At 31.8% G+C, this 22,720-nt stretch overlaps 2 protein-coding genes across 4 annotated transcripts; one reads left to right on the forward strand and one right to left on the reverse strand.

Annotated features, from left to right (window-relative positions):
* The first annotated feature begins 7,278 nt into the window (after positions 1 to 7,278).
* On the forward strand, positions 7,279 to 9,161 carry LOC114413412 (probable WRKY transcription factor 29). Its single transcript, XM_028377818.1, has 2 exons — positions 7,279 to 7,752; positions 8,361 to 9,161. The coding sequence occupies exons 1-2, from the start codon at positions 7,403 to 7,405 to the stop codon at positions 8,875 to 8,877; spliced, it is 867 nt and encodes a 288-aa protein (XP_028233619.1). The 5' UTR covers positions 7,279 to 7,402; the 3' UTR covers positions 8,878 to 9,161.
* Positions 9,162 to 12,324: 3,163 nt separating this feature from the next.
* LOC114413413 lies at positions 12,325 to 22,490 on the reverse strand. 3 transcript variants are annotated; one of them, XM_028377819.1, is made up of 9 exons: positions 22,143 to 22,487; positions 19,473 to 22,064; positions 19,286 to 19,389; positions 18,423 to 18,492; positions 16,334 to 17,113; positions 15,218 to 15,420; positions 13,934 to 14,060; positions 13,294 to 13,500; positions 12,325 to 13,212 (listed from the first exon to the last, which is right to left on the reverse strand). In XM_028377819.1, the coding sequence occupies exons 1-9, from the start codon at positions 22,308 to 22,310 to the stop codon at positions 13,069 to 13,071; spliced, it is 4,395 nt and encodes a 1,464-aa protein (XP_028233620.1). In that variant the 5' UTR covers positions 22,311 to 22,487; the 3' UTR covers positions 12,325 to 13,068. The 3 variants fall into 3 exon arrangements, 2 of the variants coding, with proteins under 2 accessions (XP_028233620.1, XP_028233621.1); XR_003666910.1 differs by lacking the exons at positions 12,325 to 13,212; positions 13,294 to 13,500 and having other exon boundaries at positions 13,935 to 14,060; positions 15,218 to 15,436; positions 22,143 to 22,489; XM_028377820.1 differs by lacking the exons at positions 12,325 to 13,212; positions 13,294 to 13,500; positions 13,934 to 14,060 and having other exon boundaries at positions 15,253 to 15,428; positions 22,143 to 22,490.
* Positions 22,491 to 22,720: the final 230 nt, after the last annotated feature.

Raw genomic sequence — 22,720 nt, forward strand, 5'->3', positions numbered from 1 at the left:
TTTAGACAATGATATAAAATGTAATTAGGGGATCAACTTAGTTGAGATTTTTAGTTAAATTATGTGTAAATGAGTTAGATAAATACTATCTTCTTCGGTCTTATTTATTAGAAATAAGTTTTAGTATATTTTATATTATAACTTGTTTTTTATAAATAGAATAAAAAATACTATAGAATAATATATATCTATAATGTAAATTCGAATGTGACCTATCATTAACCTTGGTTCAAGCCACTTTACATTACATGAATTGGAAGGGTACTCAACCGTGTACTTTATATGCGTTGAAAAAAGAATAGTGTTTCCATGTGTTTAGTGTGTGTACGAAACAGGATAAATTAATGTGTTTTTTTTAATGATTGATATTTGTGTTAAATGTTATAAAATGATACATTTGAAAACACTTTATAAAAAATAAATTTTTATCGATTTAATTTTTAAGTTATTTGATGTTATTTTTATAATTATATAAATATATATATATATATATATAAATATATATATAATTTTAGTTAATTGAGAAATTTGTAGATACGAAATCTAATTATATATTCATTTATATTTTAAATAACATATTTATATCAAAACAAAGTAGTATAGTGAAGTATTAATTATTTTTAAAATTAATACGGAATTATGTAGATTTTATTTATTTACCTTTTCTTTTCTGTTTTCTTTCTTTTACTTGTCCTTTATAACCCAAATAATAATAATAATAATAATAATAATAATAATAATAATAATAATAATAATAATAATAATTCCTTTAAAATTGACTATTAAATCGATAAAATTTATTCTGGTAAAAAGTTTTTTTGACTAACTGGTAAAAGGTTATTAAAAATGTCCTTTTTGGAAGTTTGATATTTAAGATCAATTGTCTTATCCATATTGGTTATTTTGAGAAATAAGAAGATTAAGAGTACTTAAGTACAAATCTCATGTGAATTAAATATGTAATTTGAACAATCAATTTTAATCTATATAGTTATAGTCAAATGTTCTCATTTATCAAAATAAGAAAAAAAATTCACTTAATTTTTTTCTATTTTGTGGACACTTTTCATTTTAAGAATGTAAAAATTACAAATTTACACTATACAATCACAAGCCAATAGATATTAAAAACTACTTAGTATTCGTATTACCACTTAAATCTTTCTTTTGATCATATTAATTCAAATAAAATTTAGTAGTTTATATTTATTATTTTTATTTTTCACAAAAGCTAATTATGTATTATTTTTATATTTTTTATTTTACCATATAAACTCTGTGTGTGTGTGTATTTATTAGAGAATGAGATTCATTAGGTGTGGAGTTAAAAAGTCGTGTTTTAATTCATTAGAAATAAACATAATATTGTTAAAGTATGACAACTGTCTAAGCCTTTAAGGACCACTGGCAAGTTGGTTAGTTTTTTTTCTTTTCTGTTACAGATATTTTTCAGCCTACTAAATCAGATATTAATTCTGTAATTGTGATATTATAATTGTCGTTGATTCAAAAGATTTTTACATACAACGGGAATCAAATACAATATTTTTTTAAATAAACGGTCTCCATAACATGTATAGGGTGTCAAACCATTATATCAACCTGTCTTGTTAAGCAAGAAGGCTAATCTTGACATTCATATATAATACAAAATAAGATTTGGAGTTAGAAAAATTGTGTTTAAATTCATTATAAATAAACATAGGAGGGTTAGGTTATGGCCTCAAGAAAGTTGGGTTAATCTTTATGTTAATGCATGTACCATTTAATATATTTAGTATGAATATGATCGACTCCTCTGGTAAGTATAAATAAAGCAAATAGTTTCTTAAAAAATAAAGTAAATAATTTCAATTATGGATGAGAAATTAATATTAATATATTTATATTTTTTCACATAAATATATTGTGATTACTTATTTTACTATGAAAAGTGAGTAAAGGTAAAAGAAGTAATTCAAGTAGTTAATGTTGAACTCAGGTATCTTTTAGTCGTAAATTAAATCAATAATTGATCCTTTGAGGTATTTTGAAACTAATTTCTTTCTATAAATATTATTTTATATGTACGAAAATGAAATTAAATTCTAACAACATACAACATATTTAAAGAATCAAATTATCTATCCATCATATACAGGAGGGGTAAAGGACATATCTACATGGTGGATTTTGGGGCAATTGCCCCCATTAACTTAAATTTTTTTCTTAATGTAATATGCAGGTGTGTAATTATAAACTGTACCCATAATTTGAAATTTAGTATAACAAGTAATCTATATCATGAATATTATCCCATTACTTGTATGAGTATTGTCTCCACAATATAATTTTTTTGGATCCATCACTATGAAGGGGGATTTTGAAGATAGGATCAGAACATATAGTTGTATTCTCAAAATGAACTCAAAGTAAGTTAAATAATTTTTTTTTTATCAAAATTGAATAAGACACAAAAATTTAGTTTTAGTTACATGGTAGTTAAGGAACAAAGATTAGGTTACAATTTTATCATTTTTTCTCAGCATTCATGCTCATTCAATTAACTAACTTATAAGCTTTCCAGTCTATTATTTTATAACTAATAAGCTAATTGTTTGGAAAAATTAACTTAAAGTTGATAGCTAAAAGCATATATAAAACTAACTTATCGAATAATATGTATTTGGTAAAATTACATGTTAAAATTACTCATAAATATAAAATGATAAAAATAAACATATTTTATATCAAACTTAATTTAATTTTTTGTTGATATATGATTTAGTTTTTAACTAATTTTGGGTATTTATAATTTATTTTTTAACTAATTTTAACCTCTTGTAATTTTTTTATAGATAAATTATTTTAATCATTTTTTAGTTTCAATTATTATATTTTTATATTGTATATTTGATTATTAATATTATACTGTCAATCGTTTTTTTGAATACACTTGAGTAATCATCATATTTTCATTATATTAGTTTGTTTAATGGTTAAAATATAATAAAATTCACATTGTTTAAAAAGAGTAAAATACAAATTTAATAAGTATTATAAGGACAGAAAAGAAATAAATGTAAAAAGCTAAAAATTAAAAACTAATATTTTAAAAATGTTACCTCAAAAGAATCTAAAAAACACCATAAGCTACTAAAAATGTTTTTCAACCAAATATTATTTATTAGGTCAAACAGATTTTTCATTGAGTAAAAAAATTAGAAGTCAACCTAAAATGTTTTGCTAAACATAGTAGTTAGTTTTATGTTTGGCAAAAATAATTTAAAAGCTATCTAAAAAATTAAAAAAGTTAGTTAGCAATTGAAAAAATAAACTAGCAACTAAAAGTTAAACTAACTTATTAAATTATAAGTGTTTGATAAAATTACATATATTAAAGTAGCTTATAAATTTAAATAGCGTAAATGAACATGTTTATATGGTGTTTTTATATAAATTTAATTTATATTGATAAAAATATATTTTTGAGTATTTATTGTTTTAGTTAATTAATTTTAAATTGTATAATTTATTATTTATAGATCAATTATTTTAAATGTTAAAAAAATTATTTATTTAAATTTTAATTATTTAAAAGTTAAAATTTATTATGTGTAATCTACAAATTAAAATATTAGTAAACAACTCATTTGATAATTACGTAGCTAGTCAAACACGTTTGCATTTTTTCCTCCAAGTAAACGACATTACGAATTTTTAATCATAATATTCCATACGTTTAACATTTTTAATAAATTTTAAAATAAAAACATTAAATAATATTTTAATGTTATAAATTTTAAATAAACTGTGTAGCAATACTTATTAATATATTATGCAAAATGCCGTCAAGTAATTTTAAGACAATGATAATATAAGTGAAAAATTTATAGAAAAATGTTATCAAATTCATGATTTTTCAATGCAATCTCGCCGTAATTTCATATATTTAATGATAAATTTCTATTTATTAATTTGTTAACCCGTTTTGGTTGTTCCGATAAATCATTAATTTAAATTCTCTAAACAAGTCTTAGATTAAAAAAATGTTGCTAAAAGAAAAGATCTGATAACATAAATTAATAATCGGAAAAATCAATAAATTTTTTACATCAATGAAAACCAATATTGGTAGTAGTGATTAACAAGCTTCATATTTTATTTAGGTTAAATTAGTCTTTTAGTTTTTTAATTTATTATTTAAGTTGAACTTAATTCTCTAATTTTTTAGTTCAATTTAGTCTTTTATTTTTTAAAATTTTTTCAATTTAGTTTTCTAATTTTTTTTATTTAATTTGGTTATTTAATTTTTTAAATCAGTTTTTGAAAAATGTGTATATGTATTTTGTGACGTTTTAAAATCACTAATGATCGTTTTGAACCATTACAAAGTGTTATTTTTTATCATTTAGACTGAATGACCAAATTAAATTAATTTAAAAAATTAAAAGACTAAATTGAATCCAAAAAACTAAAAAATCAAATTAAATTAAAAAATAAATTAGAGAACAAAAAAGCTAATTTAAAAATACATTTATAATTAAAATAACTTACGTACATTTTTTTTATCACTCAGAATAATGCAACTTATGTATAACAAAATCCACTGTATTTCCGAGAAACAGCTAGTGTGTGTTTAGATTAACTTTCAATTTCATCAAAATCAATATTCTAATGAAGCAAGAACAAAAAATAATTGTTTCAACTTTTTTAATTTTTCATCGTAATTTTGAAGGTTAAAATTAATTAACTCTAGAAAGTATCCAAATTAACACACTATTAGTTATATTTTCTTTTAATAAGTATATAGAAATATAAAAAAAATACACGCGTGTTTTCAAAAGTATATGGAAATAATAAAAAATAAGAAGAAAAATCAAACTTTTTTATGAATTAAAATTAGTTTATACATAAATTAAACTCAGTTTTTAATTTAAAAAGGTTAAATAAAAGAATTTCTATAAAAAAAAAAAATAACTTTTCTTTAAAAGAAATTTCTTCTCCAGTAAATATTTATGGATTATCCAACCATATATAGGCTAGTTACAAAACCGGCATGGTACACGCGAGGAGCAACTCCCATAATTTTAAATCTTGTGAAGAAGCATGCACAACCGGTAAAGTCATAAAATTGGGCTATATGATGACAATGTAATGTTTGATGATTCGGACCACATTGGTCATAAAAGTCTACATTTGCATGTAGCGTCACTTAATTTCCCTGCGTTTTACGAAACAAACAATATTTCAGCTTTTAAGATGTTTGTTTTTTCTTTGCTCTACTTTTTTTGTCCTTGTTAATTTAACACTATTGAAGATCATACATCCCCCCAAATATTACTGCATCGATCCAAGTGGCGGATCCTTGCAAGTTGCAACAATTTACTTAATTTCCTTCTTCTTTTTTTTTTTCTTTTTTCTTTTTTAAATTCAAGAGCAGATATTTACTTCCTAACTTGGCCATATACATGCTATATATTCATTGTTGAAAGGAAATGGGTTTAGCAGGGAATTAATTGGCAGGGTTGGACAACTTTCTTAAAGAGAAACTGTACTCTCAGAGTACTTTTATACTATGGTATCTACGATTAAGAGAAAGATGAGACAGATAAAAGGGAAGTAATAAGGGGTAAAATAATTCTTTTAAAAGTTATATAAAATTCATCTTTATGTTGAAAATTAATATAATATAATAAAATAAACTATTAATTTAATTATGTATTACTACCAAAAAAAATGAACTAACAATATTTGGCATTAGATTTCTCTTTATAATTGTATGTTCTTTATCTAATAAAATTTGTCTTTACTAAAAGTATGATACATGCATATTGACTAATAGTTTTGTTGACCAAGGAAATTGATATATCGATGCATCATATAGCTGTTTGAATGACGTTTATATTATACCGTTTGTGTAGAGTTGCACTCCTATATATATGTGTGTGTGTTATATTAATGGAAGTAAATTTAATGCGTTTTTTTTTAACTTAATTCGTATATGAAATATTTTGTAGTAGTATATATTAGAGTTTAATTTATTTATTGTTTTGGTTTCTTCAATCTGCGGTAAAGAGAGATAAGAAAAGAAAGAAGAGTGCATATATGCATGAAGAATGAGTTGTGCTAAGTAATGAAGAGAGATAAGGAGATAAAATATTGTAAGAAATATAAAATTGATATAACTCTTTGCTAAATAGTTAATTTCAGTTGTTTATTATCTTGTGATAAATGAGTGGAACATCTTTAAAGAATACAATGAAGAAAAAAGTGATTACGTTCGGTTTTTCTAGAATACTAGCTAGCTAGGGTTTATAGTACTATGGTAACGTATCGTGCCCAAAAAGGAGAGTGTGGTCTCAAATCTAAGCAAGGGTTGGAGCTAGTTACAGTTATAACTTATAACCTTATGACAGAGAACTAGAAACGTGTGCGATATGTAACTAACTAATTATAATTATAAGCCCACTTCAGCTGACCGCATCTAACATCAGCAAACTAAGCTCCTCAAACTGAAATGTAATAATAATCAGATAAAAAGCAAGTCATTTTGAAGAAAATTCTAAATTTCTTACTAAACTCGCATGCACGCATGACGTAACATGATCATATCCGCACGAGTTGTATTTATATGATTTTTTTAATAATTTTTTACAATAAAAAATGGATAAACAAAGAGTAGAGAGAACAAGTCTTAAAAAATAATTAATGTGCAGAAAGTGTTATATAAAATATTATATATATTGTATAAATAATAGCATACCTAGCTAATTCAATTCATTCTAGGACTTCAATTACTTTTTAGGCCGATCCACAATTTTATTTTCAGCTGTGAGAGAAAAACAGCCAAGCAACCAAGTGAGGGCTCTACAGATATCTAGTTTATATATATTAATATAATGGCAAACTCCAAATTATTGGTCCCTTACGTACGAGATCCTCCAACCAATTTGTATTGAATTGACTTAACCGCAAGACTGATTCAAATTGTCTTATTATCCACTGTCATACATATACACTCGCCTATAAGTCTATAACCCCAGATGAAGGAAAAAGTTGGGCAATATATTAATTGAATCAGCACCGAATTTGCTGGAAAAAAAATATCCCTTCTACACTCCCACTTGCTCACATTTTGACTTTATAGTTAGTCAACCCATTTGAAACACTATTGCCAATTTGAACTTTGAAGTCAAAAGAGAGAACATATATTCAAAACCCTACCCACTGGTTACCATTTCATCTATCTATATATAGCCAAACATTTTGGTTTGACATTTCTTCAAAACCCTCTTCTCTTTCCAAACAAGGTTTCTGACTTCCATTTCAGTTTTGAAGTCACACGGTCCAACACCCCCTTCTCTTTAGTTCTTTTTTCACTGTTTGATATATATCTTGATTCTTAGTTGCAACTTGGTTGATGGATGAATTTGCGTGCTTGAGAGATTGGGATTTGGAAGCTATTGTGAGAGGAAACACCGGTGAAGCCACCACCATGGATGACCCAAATCCTGATTTTTCTTATTTCTTCTCTGAACAAGATGAGCTGCTTGATAGCTTTCCCGAATTCTCAGAAACCACGAGAGTCCTTGATGATTTGGAAGACCTTTACAAACCTTTCTACCCAGTTTTTCACCCTCTTTCACCGCACACCATCGTTACAACTTCCCCACCTATCCCCATAGAGCCTGAACAAGTGATCAAAGCATCAGAAGAGAAAGTAGCTCTACAAGGATTGAAAGTCACCGCAGCACCTAAATGTAAAAAAAGGTATGTTATCTTGTACATTCAAACACAATTTCATTTGTCTTACACTATTTGTAGAGCAAATATCATACTTTTTATTTTGATATAGATATTTGACTTAAATATATTTGAAGTTAGATCATAATTTTTAAAAATTTTAAATAGAATTTTCCCTCAAAAGTTATTACAGTAACAAGAGAGATCTAAGAATTTTGATATAATTATTTTTTGAATGTATAGTTAAATGAATTATTGATCTCTTCTTATCACATCATATCTATTACACTTATTATTTTTATTATTATTTCCTTTTCTCTCTGAGTATATATTAGCATATTATGGGATGTCCATTTAATATTTTTCTATTTAAAATGAGAAAAAGAATTATATATGAATGGTGTAAAAAGTTTTATGTCATTATTTAACTACTATTTTAAAAAATTTTACAAAATCTTTTAATTATATATGATAAATTTATTAATTTTTATGATAATTATATTAAAAGTCACATTATGCTTGAACAGAAGTGTAAAAGTGTATAGCCATTCATGTATAATATCTTTTTCCAAAGTGGTGATGTGAGTAGTGCAAAGTAAATAATATAATGATGTGCATGTTGCTTGTTGTTGCAGCAAGAAGAGCCAGAACAAGAGTGTGGTGAAGCAGGTGACAACAGCAGAAGGTCTTGATGATGCATGGGCATGGCGAAAATATGGACAGAAACCAATAAAGGGTTCACCCTATCCTCGAAGCTATTATAGATGCAGCAGTTCCAAAGGGTGTTTGGCGAGGAAACAGGTTGAAAGGAGCCACTTAGATCCTGCGGTTTTTCTGGTAACCTACACTGCTGAACACAGCCATCCCCACCCAACTCGAAGAAACTCTCTTGCTGGGACCACTAGGAAGAACAATTCCCTTGTTCCTCCTCCAACAACCACTCGTCACCAAAAGAAGACTACTTGTTCCTCAAGCGTTCAACAAAGCATGGACTTGAAGAAAGAGGAAGATTTTCTTGACTGGTTGGAGGATGATAGTGCTCAATTTGGTGATGGTTGGATTCCAAGCTCGGATCTAGAGAAACTGATAGGACTTGAGTGCCAACATTTTGCATTAGATACCGGTTTCACGGATGATTTTCCACACCCTTAATTTGTTCCTTTATCAAACTAATGATGAATAGCGAAAATTTGTGACTTGATTTTTCTTTTTTAAGGACAATGTAGATCTCAGGCCTCCCTATAGTCCCTAACTCCCTATTTAATCCTTCGATCAGTTTCCTGGGTATTTTAAATTGCAGTTGTGATTATATCACGATTTTTACGTACATTGAGGTTGACGCTGTAATTTGCAATGCTACGGTGAAAACTATATACACGATTCTTGATGTTGAAATAGCAAACTATGGCTGTAGATATTGCAATTTCAAACAAACACTTCTCTTCTCCTTTTTTGTTGATTTTACTTCTTTTATTTTGTCTCCATTGTTTAGTATTAATTGGTGAATCCTTCATTCTTCAATCCCAAAACAAGAAATAGAATTGAATATTGACCACCAATTTTTGTTTCCCTTTTTTGTTTGCTTAGGGGGTGACAATGAGTGATTCATCTTTCCATATAAGACCTTAATTCCCTCACTATCGATTGATGTTTAAGACCTTTATGCCATTACTATTTGCAATAGGCTTTTGCAGTCTATAGGTTGTCATTACTTGCATTGGCATGACCTTAATTTTTTGAGGTTCTCAATGATTATCGATCTTTTGCGTGACATCTCTAAGTGGATTACTGACATCAAATGGTTGATCTCTCTTAGGGTTTATACTGTGAGTTTGTGCGTTGGATTTGTTTTGCCTTTTGAGGTGTTCTCAACTTTAAAAGTTTTATTGTCTTTACAAAGTTGTTTGTTATTGCCATTTAATTAGTGGGTTTTTTTAATCATGAAGGCTTTCAATACCTTTATGAAATTGGTCCATCTTGTGGCCTGTAATTGTGTTTCACCTTGTACGCAGTTGCCTAGTGTATTTTGTGTTGCCTTCTAGCGGGTTTTCGACCATGGAGGTTTTAGTTCCCCAGTGAAGTCCATTCGTCTTCAAGCTTGTTGTTGGGTTTCTCTTTTTCCTTGTAATGTTGCTTAGTATATTTTGTGTTGCCTTTCCGACTTTGAAGGTGGTTTTGAATTTTTTATGAAGTTTTTTTCTTATATATTATAGTATGTTATCCTGTCATAATTACCAAATAAATCATATATTTCATCAAACTTTGCACATGTAATTTAATTAACATATTCTTTTGGCTGAATACTCATGTGTAGCATTTAGTAGACTTATTAAAATGAAACAAAATACATGCATGTAATACACAAGTTTTATTTTATGTTTAATACGGTTTAAAATATAATAGCACGAATATAATTAAGATTAAAAAAATAATACATTTTAATTTCACACTGAAAAGAATAGAATGAAAAAAAATATTGGAATAAAATAAGTTGTTCTATTGTATTCTATTCATACACCAAACGTTGCCCAAGCGTCATCAAATTTTGCAACCTTACAAAATACGCAGGTCATGGATTTGCGGCGATCAAGACTACATACTATGATACTAGTAATGTGTTCGAGCCAGAGTATAGTTTCCCTTTGTAGATATAAAAAAAATGTATGAAGAAAACGCGGTTACATATTCAACGAATAATTAATGTATCAAATATCAATCATTGGCTCATTGCTGAATGGGTGGATCCTATTGTGCTTTGTCGAGAAAAATGAAAACCAGGTGAAAATTTTATCTCAGCCTCCTTATGTAATGGCAGTAATGCTTACAGAGAAAAGTTATTTATTCAGATTCTTAGTATAACAATTCGGACATAAAAGAGAGATGAGACAAAAGAAAGAAGTGTGAAATAAAATAAACAATGTAACCAGGGACGGCTCCAAAAATGCATTAAAGGGATTGAATTTTTCTGTACACAATTATTTAATTATTAAATATTTAATGAATAATAAATTTGATAAAAAATACTTACTATAACTTTTATGCATAAAATTAGAAATAATTACTAATAGAAAATTATCAAATCAACAACTATTTTTTTATTTTTTTTCTATTGATATTTTTTATTTTTATTTTTTCTCTTATATATAAAGAAAGTGTTGAGGTTAGGACCCTACCTACCCCTTTGAATCCCTCCCTAAATGTAATAGAAAAAAATTAAGAGGAAAAAAGTGTGAAAATTGTTATAAAATGTTATGGTAAGAATAAGAATAAATAATGTATACACTAAACAGTTTTTCTGGACAAGTCTTGAGAAATCATATATATTAATTTTTAATTTCAGCATGCATTTTAAGCTATGGTACATAATTTATTTATTTCAATATTTAATTCCCTCTAACGTGTTAAGACGGGAGTCTGTTTAGAATTTGTACAGGTAAGTGGTTGGGTCGCGCGATCGACCGACAGTCCAGCAAGTTGCCAACTGCAAAGGGTGATGATCAACTTTTTTTTAAAGAATTAATAAAAGTTAATTTATATTTTAAAACTAAATTTAGAAGAGTTAATTTATTTTAAACGATAATATTAATAAAGAATAATTACTCTTATGGATATTATTTTTTTTCAAGTTATGAATTAGAGTGTCTCATCCTTATCATTTGTTTGAGTGTGTACCTTTTATATTGAGAATGAAATATTTATAAATCTATCCGACCTATTCAGTTGGTGGGAATGGTATTTCTTATGTCTAATTATTTCCCTAATTTACATGGAAATCGTGAGTCAGATACTAACCACCTCATTGGCAGTCGGCCATCAGATGTTAAGCTTCGGAAAGCATTCTTAGACATTCAAGAATTTGGACCAGTCTCTTAAATAGCCTTATAAATATAGGTCATACTTGAACCAAGTCCTAAACCAGAACATAATCAATTTTACTTAATGAAAAAATTAAATATTTTCATTTCTCTCCTAATCTATCTATTCACTATAAAATTAATTTTGAAAACCTTAAATTTTAATCAAACAATAACAATATGTAAATATCCAAGAACAGTGAGAAAGAAAGTATATCAATCTCCCGCAGTTATGGGTTGTCACCAGAACGAATGGTTGTACTATACAGTACCATGGGATCATCTACCTGTTCTTTTCATTTCAATAAAATATCACCTACTCTTGGATTTTGCGAAATCTATACATATAAAGCTACACCCTTTAATGAATTTTTTCTTCAAAACAACGCAACATCTTCATATATACCACAATTCTTACAAGTGAAAAAGATTACCAGAGAGATCCTTCATATAAAGGGTGTAGCTTTATATGTATAGATTTCGCAAAATCCAAGAGTAGGTGATATTTTATTGAAATGAAAAGAACAGGTAGATGATCCCATGGTACTGTATAGTACAACCATTCGTTCTGGTGACAACCCATAACTGCGGGAGATTTATATACCTTCTTTCTCACTGTTCTTGGATAATTTAATCCTGCATTTTCACGCGGTTCCTCTTAAAAACTATCCTTCATATTGAATCTCGGTGTAGTTAAACAATTATCCTTCATATTCATTGTAGTAATTCAACTTGCACTCTGATCTGAAGAAGGAATTAAGGTATTTTACCATATAATATATTTCTTATTTCTACACATAACTACCACACGTGGTCATGGCCTTCTTTTCCTTTTGTTCAATCAAAATTATTTGGCCATGTTCATCTCAATAAAAAAAGACAATACTCAAATAAACTACATGAGAAGCCAGAGTCCTGTACAAAATTTAAGGTGAATAAAGAATGCTCTCTGTAAAATTGGGGAGAGATCAACGTGAATTCTCTCGATATATATATATAGACTGTATACGTTGATTCCTGAAGACTAATTTTCCCCAGTTATTCTTCGGGGACGTCAGAAACTACTTAACTTATTCATAGATAGTGACCAAAATAGTCAATCAGAATGGTTACTCCTGAATAACTTTGTAATAATTATTTGGCCCCTAACTGTAAACAAGTTAATGGTTCCTGTATTATAAGGCTCACTTCTTCCTTTTCCCAGTATTTCATCCAAACATCTGAAGTCGCACTAAGACCGTCCAATTGGCTCCCGGTACCATCAAGCTGATCTCTATAAATCCTCACAAAGGTGGTGTCTCCAATTATGAGTTCCAATGAATACCTCCTCAAACAGTATGCTAGTATCAGCTAATAAAAAATCTTCTGTTGCTAGATTGGGCTGGCTGCTATAGATGCTAGAGAGTTCTTTCATGATAGCCTCAACTAAAATTATGGAATCAATGAAAATTCCCAGCAAAAACTTCAAAGAATCAGCACTAGTTGATGCCTATAACTGAAAAGTGCCCAATTGATGACCATGCCTTGTAAGAAGTACTTTCCGCCCCTCAACCCATTCTAGTCTATAGGAGAGGTCCAAACTATGAAGCGCGTGTTTCGGACTGTCCCCGTGGTTTGAATCCCTCACATTATCCTACAAAAGGAAATATAGTTTCATTCACTGGAAGTAAAATAGTTTATGACAGTAAAAAAGAAAGGATATCAAAGAAATTACCTGAAAGTTCATCTGCCTGTCAGTTTCCAAAATATTGGCCATTATGCTTGACCTTGATGAATTAGGTGAAAATCCTTCCCAAGGAGGAACAAATATTAGTTTGGTGCACTGGACAGGAACAAAGTTCCGGCTTAGTTTCTCCCACCAAAAAGATCCCAGTGACCACCATCTAATCAGTAGCCCATTTTCAGAAAAAGCAACCAGCCCCTATCAGTGAAGAATGTTCAAGGTGTAAGAGGGAAAGAATGATCAGTTAGAGATACTCAAAGCAAGTCTAAATATCAAGGTTCATAGAGAAAAAGAAACAAAATATTTGACATAAAATGGGGAGATGCACGGCACTATGGGGAGGTCTGTTGGTGCAATTATTACGAGTGGTACTGAATAATCACTATAGAAATGCCAGCATACTCTCTAACAATCTCTTTATTATTGATTGGAAATCACATTATTTTGTGGGTCTCACAAAATTTAGGTCACAGATATATCAGAGTTTATAGTTTAACTAATGTAATTAAGATTCTGAATACAATCAAATTTTATATATCATAATTTGGATAGCTAATTCAAAACCTACCAACTAGATCATATCATGAAACACCAAGTAGTCAAGATTTTTATCAACACAATCTGTCAGTACCTCTCCATCTGGTGAAAAGCTCAGTGCTGAAATTGCAGTAGTCAACATTGTTCCTGATGTTGCTGCTGGGAGCAGAGTTGGAAGTCCAGGAGGCCCACTTGCATCCAAAACCTTTACCATTGTCACACTGCATAAAAAAATGAAGGCTCTCCATTTTAGGAAATTATTATCTCTTCTGATATCATGGAGTGAAAAAACACAAGCAGACATTTTGAATCAGAAATTTAAAAAATGGAATCATAGAAGGGTGAGAGCGTGAGAGAGGAAACAAGTTATGATAAGAACCTTGGGAGAACCAAACCACAAAAGCTAGCTATTGTAGTTGGAGAGCCCAAGGCCTTATAAACCACACACTAGAATCTCATACTTCCATTGTAGGGCTCAAGTCCCATACCTTACAATTGGATCCTAACATCCCACCATGCCCTGCAGCCCTGGCCCCCCGCGCGGGCTGGTTGTGTACTAGCCCTTTCACTAGTCCCAGGCAAACACTGCAATCTCAGCGTCACCACCCACGCCACTCATTTGCAGCCAAGAGACATGGTGAAAGGCTCTGATACCAATCGATAAGAACCTTGAGAGAACCACACCACAAAAGCTAGCTATTGTAGTTGAAGAGCCCAAGGCCTTATAAACCCCAAACTAGAATCCCAAAATTCCAATGTGGAACTCAAGTCCCATACCTTACAATTGGATCCTAACAAGTTATAAATACCATTATCATATGAACAGGGAAAGTAGGTCAGGTCCATAATAAACTTCTAATTATTTCAGTCAATCCTTAAAGGTCTTTAAAAATTGGTCTATATCATCCATAGCCTACCCACGGTAATTATGGTATTAAATGAATGAACATTTTAGTCACAAATTATTTGAAAATGGAAATTAAAAGATGATTTACAAATGCCACCAAATGTATTTGATATGGTGATTTTCTCCATTTTCTGAATATGAGCTTAAAGAATACAATTATCAGCAAAGAAAATTACCAGTCAGCTACTTAGGATACAAACAGAGGTGGAACTAAGCAGTAGGTATAGGACCACCAAATCCTCTCTTTTTCCCCTTAAATATCCCCAGTATTGTTATTCACTCCCTTCAAAATTTTACTTCTACTCTAATGGTTTTTATTTCTTTGATCTTCCCATCCAACATATAAATGACACAAAATAAGTGCACTTCTCTCAGGTACATGAGAGACATAACAATTGGAGGATATTTAAACATTTCAGCCTGAACATATTTTAAAAATTACAGTCTATCTCTGAATACTAATAGTAATACCTTTGCATATCATAAACCCTAATGCCTGCATTGTTAATTTCTCCAATCACATCTCCAACTGCTAGTTTGGTCCATGAATCAGTGACAGCCACCATGGGATATACACGTACAACTTCCTTTAAAGTTGTCATTGAACTCTGAAAGCATGTCTTCCGCATGACTGAGTTGCTTGGATCTATAGTCTGTAAAATGAAGTTGACCACCTGCAGATCTGACGCACTGTCACAAAAATTCATGCTTTAATGTTTCAAAACAAATAAGTAGTATGATATTTAAATCTTAAGGGGCAGACAAAACTACTAGCAGATCCTATGTTGCGCATGATTCAGTACAAAAAGATGATAGCCCCTCAAAATAGAAAATCACTCTGCTCCCAATTCCCAACCATCAGGAATAGAAAAGAACAGCAATATGTTAAGAAGATATAATAGGAAATTCATTATAAGAAAGTACACAAACCCGTATAAAAACAAATTTAGATCTAAAATGAAGAACTTAGAGAGATACAGACAAGATTCAGTTTGCAAGACATAAATACTAAATAGTTCTAGCTGTCAACATTAGTATATAAAACAACAAACGTTTTCCCACTGGTGAGCTTAGTTGCATGGATCAAAGGATGCCATAATGTTTTGCCATAAATCATGCCTGTTTATCAACCTTTAAATCTTAGTTGATCGTTTTGCCTGTAATTTTTTTTGGTACCCCTCTACCCCTTGCAATAAACACATTTGGTATAAAAATATAAAATAAATATTTCATTTTTAAAAAAATAAAATCTACATTTAAAATAATAAAGTATCATTATTTCTCTCTTTCTGAACGTTCCTTGGATATAATTCCCTCCAAACAATAGTCCTTCAACTAAATAAAGGAACTAGTCCACAATAAGATATACTAATATGTTTAATTTCAAGGATTCACATCTACCAAATGGAAATTGAACAATAATCAAACAAGAAAAGAAATAAATATAAATGAACATATTTAATTAGATATTGAACCAAAAACATGAAGTCATGTGAAAAATCAATCTAGAACTAGAAGCAGTAAGATGAATCTATCCAAAACATTGATGAAAATCAAGTTAGTCTTGGTAACAAGTAGCTTTAAAACCTTGTCAAGGTATTGAGCCAAATTCTTTGGAGAACCACGCATGATCCTTATAAGAGTCAACAAGGACACCATGTGAACTGGTGAATCAGATGCAGTAGACCAAATTTGGCTTTCAATCACAGTTAGAAAGCCTGGTATATCAGCCATAGCTAAACTTGGAAGAAGAACCTCCACCAAAGTCTTCTTAATAGAAAAAGATGCATCTGAAATTTCTTTCACTAAAGATGGACCACTCAACTCTACTTGGAAAAAAATATCCCCAATCAGACGAGGAATCTCAGAGACAATGCATTCTTTCCATGTACTTTCCATGCCCTCTGCAAGGAGCTCAGCAGCAGTGGAGCTGTATTTCTCATTCATGGCCATAGCCAACTTCATTAACGGATGAACAACTAGCATGGCAAGACTTGGTTTTACAAGACTAGGATACCAGATAGCCAGTGCACCAGCAACAATAATGTGAGATGTCATTGCATCCTGACTTGTTCCACCAACACAAGAATTCCAATCTTGAACTTCAAATGATTCTAACCAAGCAAGTATCTTGGATTCCTCATCTTGGGAAATTCCTTGCTTTTCTTCCTTAGGAGATATACTTTCTTCTGTCATATTTCCTAGATGTTTGTCTCTACTTCCAGTTTGGGAACTCATATTGTTTGACTCGGTAGGTTTTGAATTGCATAGAGGTAGAGGAATACAATGAGAGGCAGCACAATGAAATATAGAGCGTGCAGCCATACGCACATGTTCACTTTCATCTTGCCAAAAAGCCACCAAGAGCTGCGAAAAGAGGAGATATCCTTCAGAACTTGACATCAAGTAATTGGGAAGTTTTTTAACAAAAAATGCATGAGCATTGTCAACCACCCATAATATGACAAACTACAATGCTAATCAAACATTGGAATTGATCATTCCAGCAACATTATCTTACGGAACAAAAAATATAAATAAAAAATTGCCTTAGTAAAATGTTATGCTGCAGCAAAGAGAATGGACTAGACTGCCAGACTTCAAGCTATCTCAAACACTCAAGAAACATGGATGAACCTCCTCTAAAGTGAGTTTGTTTCCGAAGTGAGAAAGTAAGGATGTATCCACCCTTGATTTGATTTAAAGTGCATCATAATTTTAAACCCACTAATTTTTAAAAGCAGATACAACATTCAGAAAACAAACTCCCTTTGTAGGAGCTTTTTCCAAGAAACACAATGTATAAGTTTGAACTGCCAATTAGTTATTTAAAACCAACATGTGTGCTTACAAGGAAATTTAAGACAGAAACAAGAAAAAGGGATGACCAAACTATAAAGGCCAAGCAATTGAGGGATTTTTCTCCCGGGTTTACACTATTTCCCCCAAGCCTTTTCCCACTAGGGCACATATACATGTCAGCTGTTGGCATCAAACTACCGCTCTCATATCTTGGTCTAAATGACCTTTTTCTTTCCATAAATTTCTAAACTATATAGTTTTTGGTCTATCAAGCAACTCTTTTCCTCTTTGAGAAATGAATATAAGTGACGTATATTTCCTAAGATATGCAGCACTACACCAGAAAAATTGTCTTGCAAGAATGCAAATTGAACAAAAAAGCAATAATGGATATTGCAAAAAGAAATAAAGCATAAGATTCTAAAACAAAGAAAAATGGCTAAGGCTGGACAAGAATTGAAAAGAGAAAGAAAGAGAAAGGTAGAAAGAATGATGTTTGTATTTGAAGTGTAGAATAAAAGAGGAAGAATCCTTTTACAGGGGGTGTTCCCTTCTCCCACTGAAAATCTAAGTTTCTGTTATTTACCAAAAAGATACGTTCCTATTCCAATTTCCCCAATTTAAATTATCTAACCTCCTCACAGCTCCTGAAACCATCTATAACAAAATCACTAGCCTCCTACTAATTATTTCTTCTGGAATATTCCCTCCAAACCTTATTCCTCCTTATTAAGAGTTAGCTCATGCTTAATGCAGTATGCAGCATCCAAATTTATCACATATTCTCCACAAGCTCGCAAATAATATAGGACATGTGTAAAGTCAATTGAGATTAAAATTACAGAACTACAAAAGCACATTTACATATTACAACCTGTAATGAAGGTGGCTTCACATCTGGAAAATTTTCCAGGAAATTCCGAGTATAAAAGGCTGCTAAAGCACTGCATATGATACTATGAATCATCAGTACATTTTTTTTCTAATTGAGTGCATTTTGAGAAAATAAATTGACTAATTATTTGATAAGTTAAAGAATTAAGAATTAGAAAGGGAAAAATATTGTAAAACTGCACAAAAGTACCATTACCCACAGTAAAAGTCAAATAAGTAAGGGCCAAGGGGGCAAAAACAGGAGAGAATCTTTGCAAGCATCATGAGAACCAGGCATGGAAAACCTACCATTATTTAGCCTACATGCACTAAATATTTTTTTATTCAGAAGATTTAAAAAGAAAATATCAAGCTTAATTGTCTCATTAATCAGGTGGCCATGCTAATTTGGGCATTTTTTTTCTTTTTATTCATTTCATCATTCTTCATCATTTTTCTATTAGGAAATCATATTTATATGTTGCAAGAAAAACTTCAAGACAATGTTAGGTTTTAAATAATACCAAGAATCCACCAGCAAAACATAAAGAAACTAAGCACTAGATCCATAACACCTGGAACTATATAAGTAAAAGAATGGTTATTCCAGTTTGTAAAGAACCTCAAATAGGATTCTGAAACTTTGTAGTGTTTAAAAAACATTTCATCTGGTTTATAAAGCTTAAATTTGAAGTTTGTTTCCCAGATAAGTTCAGTTTAGAAGAAAAAAGGGTTTCCTCCATGGAAAAAAATTAACGCAAGACATGATTAGAAGATTTTCATTTAAAAGCAAAGAAAATATGGAAGTACAGATAACCTGACTTGTGCAGGATTTTTTTTCTATTAATGTAATTGTCACTATACCTGCTGGCTGCAGAACCAGAATGAGACAAGCTAATCAAACGTTGGGCAAGGGACACCATCGTCAATGACCTCATTGCACAAAATTCAGATGATGATTTCCAAAGCTGAAATGTGGTTTTTAATGTCTCAGAAACTATTGAAATGAGACATAAAAAGAAAATAAGTCCCAACATACAGTCCAAATTACCTCAAGAGTAGCACTCTGAGCAGGAAACGTCAATGTCAATGACCCTTTATCCCCCTGCAGACCAGAAGCTACTATAAAATTTTCTGGTCTCCTCAGCTTCATTTCACTTATCAGCAAATTATCAAGCTCCCTGTCTACACTCCACAAATGTAGAAATGACAAGCTATATCGAAGTAAGTATTCTTCAAATAGGCTAACCAAGTCATGCCCCTCTACAGTTTCTGGATTATGGTAGCTGGGATTTTGCTCCTGAACTCCCTGCTGCTTCATATTGATATTCACTGGCTTGCCACCACCATTTTCCATGGACTCATTCTTTGGATAAGAGAGCATCAACGATGCAAGATCAAAACACAGAGACACAATCCCTGGGAATGGGCTAGAGCATTTGATAGGAAGCTTGCTACTCAAAAGACCAATCAGAGAGGATGAATTTGGCTTCACTGGATTTCCTTTACCTGCATTTGTTTTGGAAGAATTCAGCTCAGTCATATTTGGAATATTTGGTGACGACCTTGTTGAAGTAAGCAAGTTGTCTGACCGATTTAAGGGGGAGTTAGAGAGCCTTGCATCATCAACTATTGGAAGAAGTAATGAAGAGACTGATGTATTTCCATTCAGCAATGTGCCAGATATGGAATTCATGCTGATGCTTTTACAAAAATGATCAAACATTGAATGTGCAGCTGTCCCACGCAGGACTCGCTCGCGTGAACCTGTCTTTACATCCCAAATGCATAATATATCAGTAGCATCAGAAGTTCCGTAATGTGTTTGACAGAGACAGGAAATATAACCTCTTGCTCCATCCCATAAAACTTTAGAAGGATAGTTCATGTGTCCAGGAAACATTCTCTCCACTCGCAGAGTCTCAAGAGAAACAAGAGCAACACATGCATCCTCTCCAACTGAAAGGAAGCAATCACTCCAAGGATGCACAGTCAAAGATGGGGGAAGAATAATTTGACGCACAGGAGCCACATGATGATGCATTACCATGATAAGACTGCCGGTGTCAAGATCCCATATACGAATCGTGCAATCCATACTTCCAGACACCAAAACCCGTTTAAAGTTCCAGCTTTTGGCACTACCCATCTTTTGATGCGCTGCCAAACAAAGTACAGCACCTGTATGTCCTGAGAAGCACTGTTTGCATGCAGTTGACTTTTCATCAGGATTGGAACTTGCATTGTCCAAGCTAATCCCTTGAAACAGATCAAATCTTACAACCTCTATTTCTCCACTTAAAAAACCATATACAACAGCATACGGAGTAAAGAGGTTCTCAGAGATAATCATGGAAGAAGAAACAACCTTCCCCTTGTAAGCATAATAATTACTCATGCTATCCACATGTGTGTTGTCTACATCATCAGAACTTGGACTCACACCAAAAGTAGGCATAGTCTCTAGCCCATCCAGTCCCTTGAGCTGAGATGAATTATCAAACCAGTCGATGAAAGATATACCATCACTGATCCTTCTGCATTGACGGTACAATCTACCAGGTTCATCATCAAAATCATGCAGCGACCAGATTGTGGCAAGTGGTCTCCATAGTAAAGGCTCCTCATGATTAAGGCAAACTGACTTGACACAAACAAGATGCTGATTTACTTGTAGGAAAAAGACAGATAATCTCATATCAGGTTGATAATGAGTACCAGGAATATCAGAATGAAGTTCACATTTAAAAACATCATTCTGGTACAACACATTATATATAACTGCATAACCTACATTATTCCACACAGCAAATTGTACTGTAATCGAGTTTCCATATTCATTGGCATTGCATATATTCCCCACATAATCACTTTCAAGAAAAATCCCACCAATAGCATACATTTGAGCAGAACCCTGATCCAAACATAATAGGCTGTCCAAAAAAGAAACCTCTCCAATCACACTATCACCATTCAACAACCTAAACACACACCTATCTCTCAATATAAAAGCAACAACATTCCCATACGTTAAAACCGAAACAATTTGCTCCACGCCACTCAATCCCTCATAGCAAAAAGAACTCTCCAATTGACCTTTATCTCCAAGGGAACTCGCCAAGCTTTCCCCTTGATCCTCCGATATCAAAACCGTCTGCTGCCTCCCAGCAGAATCAGCCACGAAAACCGAATTCCTCTTCTCGTCATCACCTAACACTAGTGCCATAAACCTAATTGGGCCAATGGATAGACTTCCATGAAATACGGTCTGAGTAATGGAAAGCGAATACGAGTCCACGATAAGAATAGTGCACTTAGGAGGCTTCCTAGGCTTAGTTTCTCTATCAATTACTCCTTCACTTGCCTCGAAAGAACACGCTATACACACATATCTAGGCGTTGAAGGCAAAGTTCGAATTATGCGGGGAGTGCCAACCCAAGGTGGCAATTTCCTCCTGCACCGGCAATGACCACTGTTTTTGCTCCACACACACAAAAAACCATCGCAACACGCACTAATCAACGCACTGAACTTACTTCCACTTGGACCGTAACCGTTTTCTGCGTCAGCGACGGGACTACAAACGGCGAGATCGGTGATCGGTGCGGCGTGACCGCACAACACGCCCACCGCCTTAAGTTGCTGCAAAATCGAGTCGGCTCTAAGCGATTGTTATTATTATTTGATAGTTGAAATGAAGAGAGTGGAAATTGAAAATACCGGTGGGGAAGTGGAAGTGGAATTGGAGAGGGTCCACCAGATGACAGAGCCATCGGATCCGGCGGTGTAAAAGGTGGGAGTCGGAGGTTCGGTTAAAGCGGCGACGGCGGTAACGCGGTGAGGGAAGGGCGTGCCGGACCATATGCACGCCACCGATCTGCACTTCATTGATGATCAAATTTCTCACTTCATTGTTTTTCTTAGGTAACGGATACACAAACGTGATGTGATTACTCGATAACACCGCCTTAAGCTACTAATTGTTGTTGCTTATTCATATTATTTTTATTCGAGTTTAGAGTAAACACTTAAACCATTTACCATGTCCCTGAGTTAAGATTGAATTGTTTAGTACCCATCTTTATAGAAATAATTCTTAAGCACACTTTCTTATCTTTTCATCAAACTTCTAATTAGTTACGATTTTTTTTCTCATAATAAACCAGAGTTTAAGAAGAAAAAAATTAAACATTTAACACTCACTTTAATCCCAAAAGCCACCTGTTTACTCTTTTGTGTCATGTGTAAAAGTAACTCATTTTTTAATTCTTTCAATTAACGTCTGTCACGTCTGTCCA

Source organism: Glycine soja, chromosome 5 (genome assembly GCF_004193775.1).
Source record: "Glycine soja cultivar W05 chromosome 5, ASM419377v2, whole genome shotgun sequence".
NCBI lineage: Eukaryota > Viridiplantae > Streptophyta > Magnoliopsida > Fabales > Fabaceae > Glycine > Glycine soja.

Bases quoted from the DNA above. Each gene is read 5' to 3' on its own strand.
- LOC114413412 (XM_028377818.1), top strand. From the start codon at position 7,403: ATGGATGAATTTGCGTGCTTGAGAGATTGGGATTTGGAAGCTATTGTG. The intron at 7,753-8,360 runs GTATGTTATCTT...TTGTTGTTGCAG, and splicing joins GCACCTAAATGTAAAAAAAG to CAAGAAGAGCCAGAACAAGA.
- LOC114413413 (XM_028377819.1), bottom strand. From the start codon at position 22,310: ATGAAGTGCAGATCGGTGGCGTGCATATGGTCCGGCACGCCCTTCCCT. The intron at 18,493-19,285 runs GTATAGTGACAA...TATCATATGCAG, and splicing joins TCTGGTTCTGCAGCCAGCAG to TGCTTTAGCAGCCTTTTATA. The intron at 17,114-18,422 runs GTTGTAATATGT...CTCTTTTCGCAG, and splicing joins TGAAGCCACCTTCATTACAG to CTCTTGGTGGCTTTTTGGCA.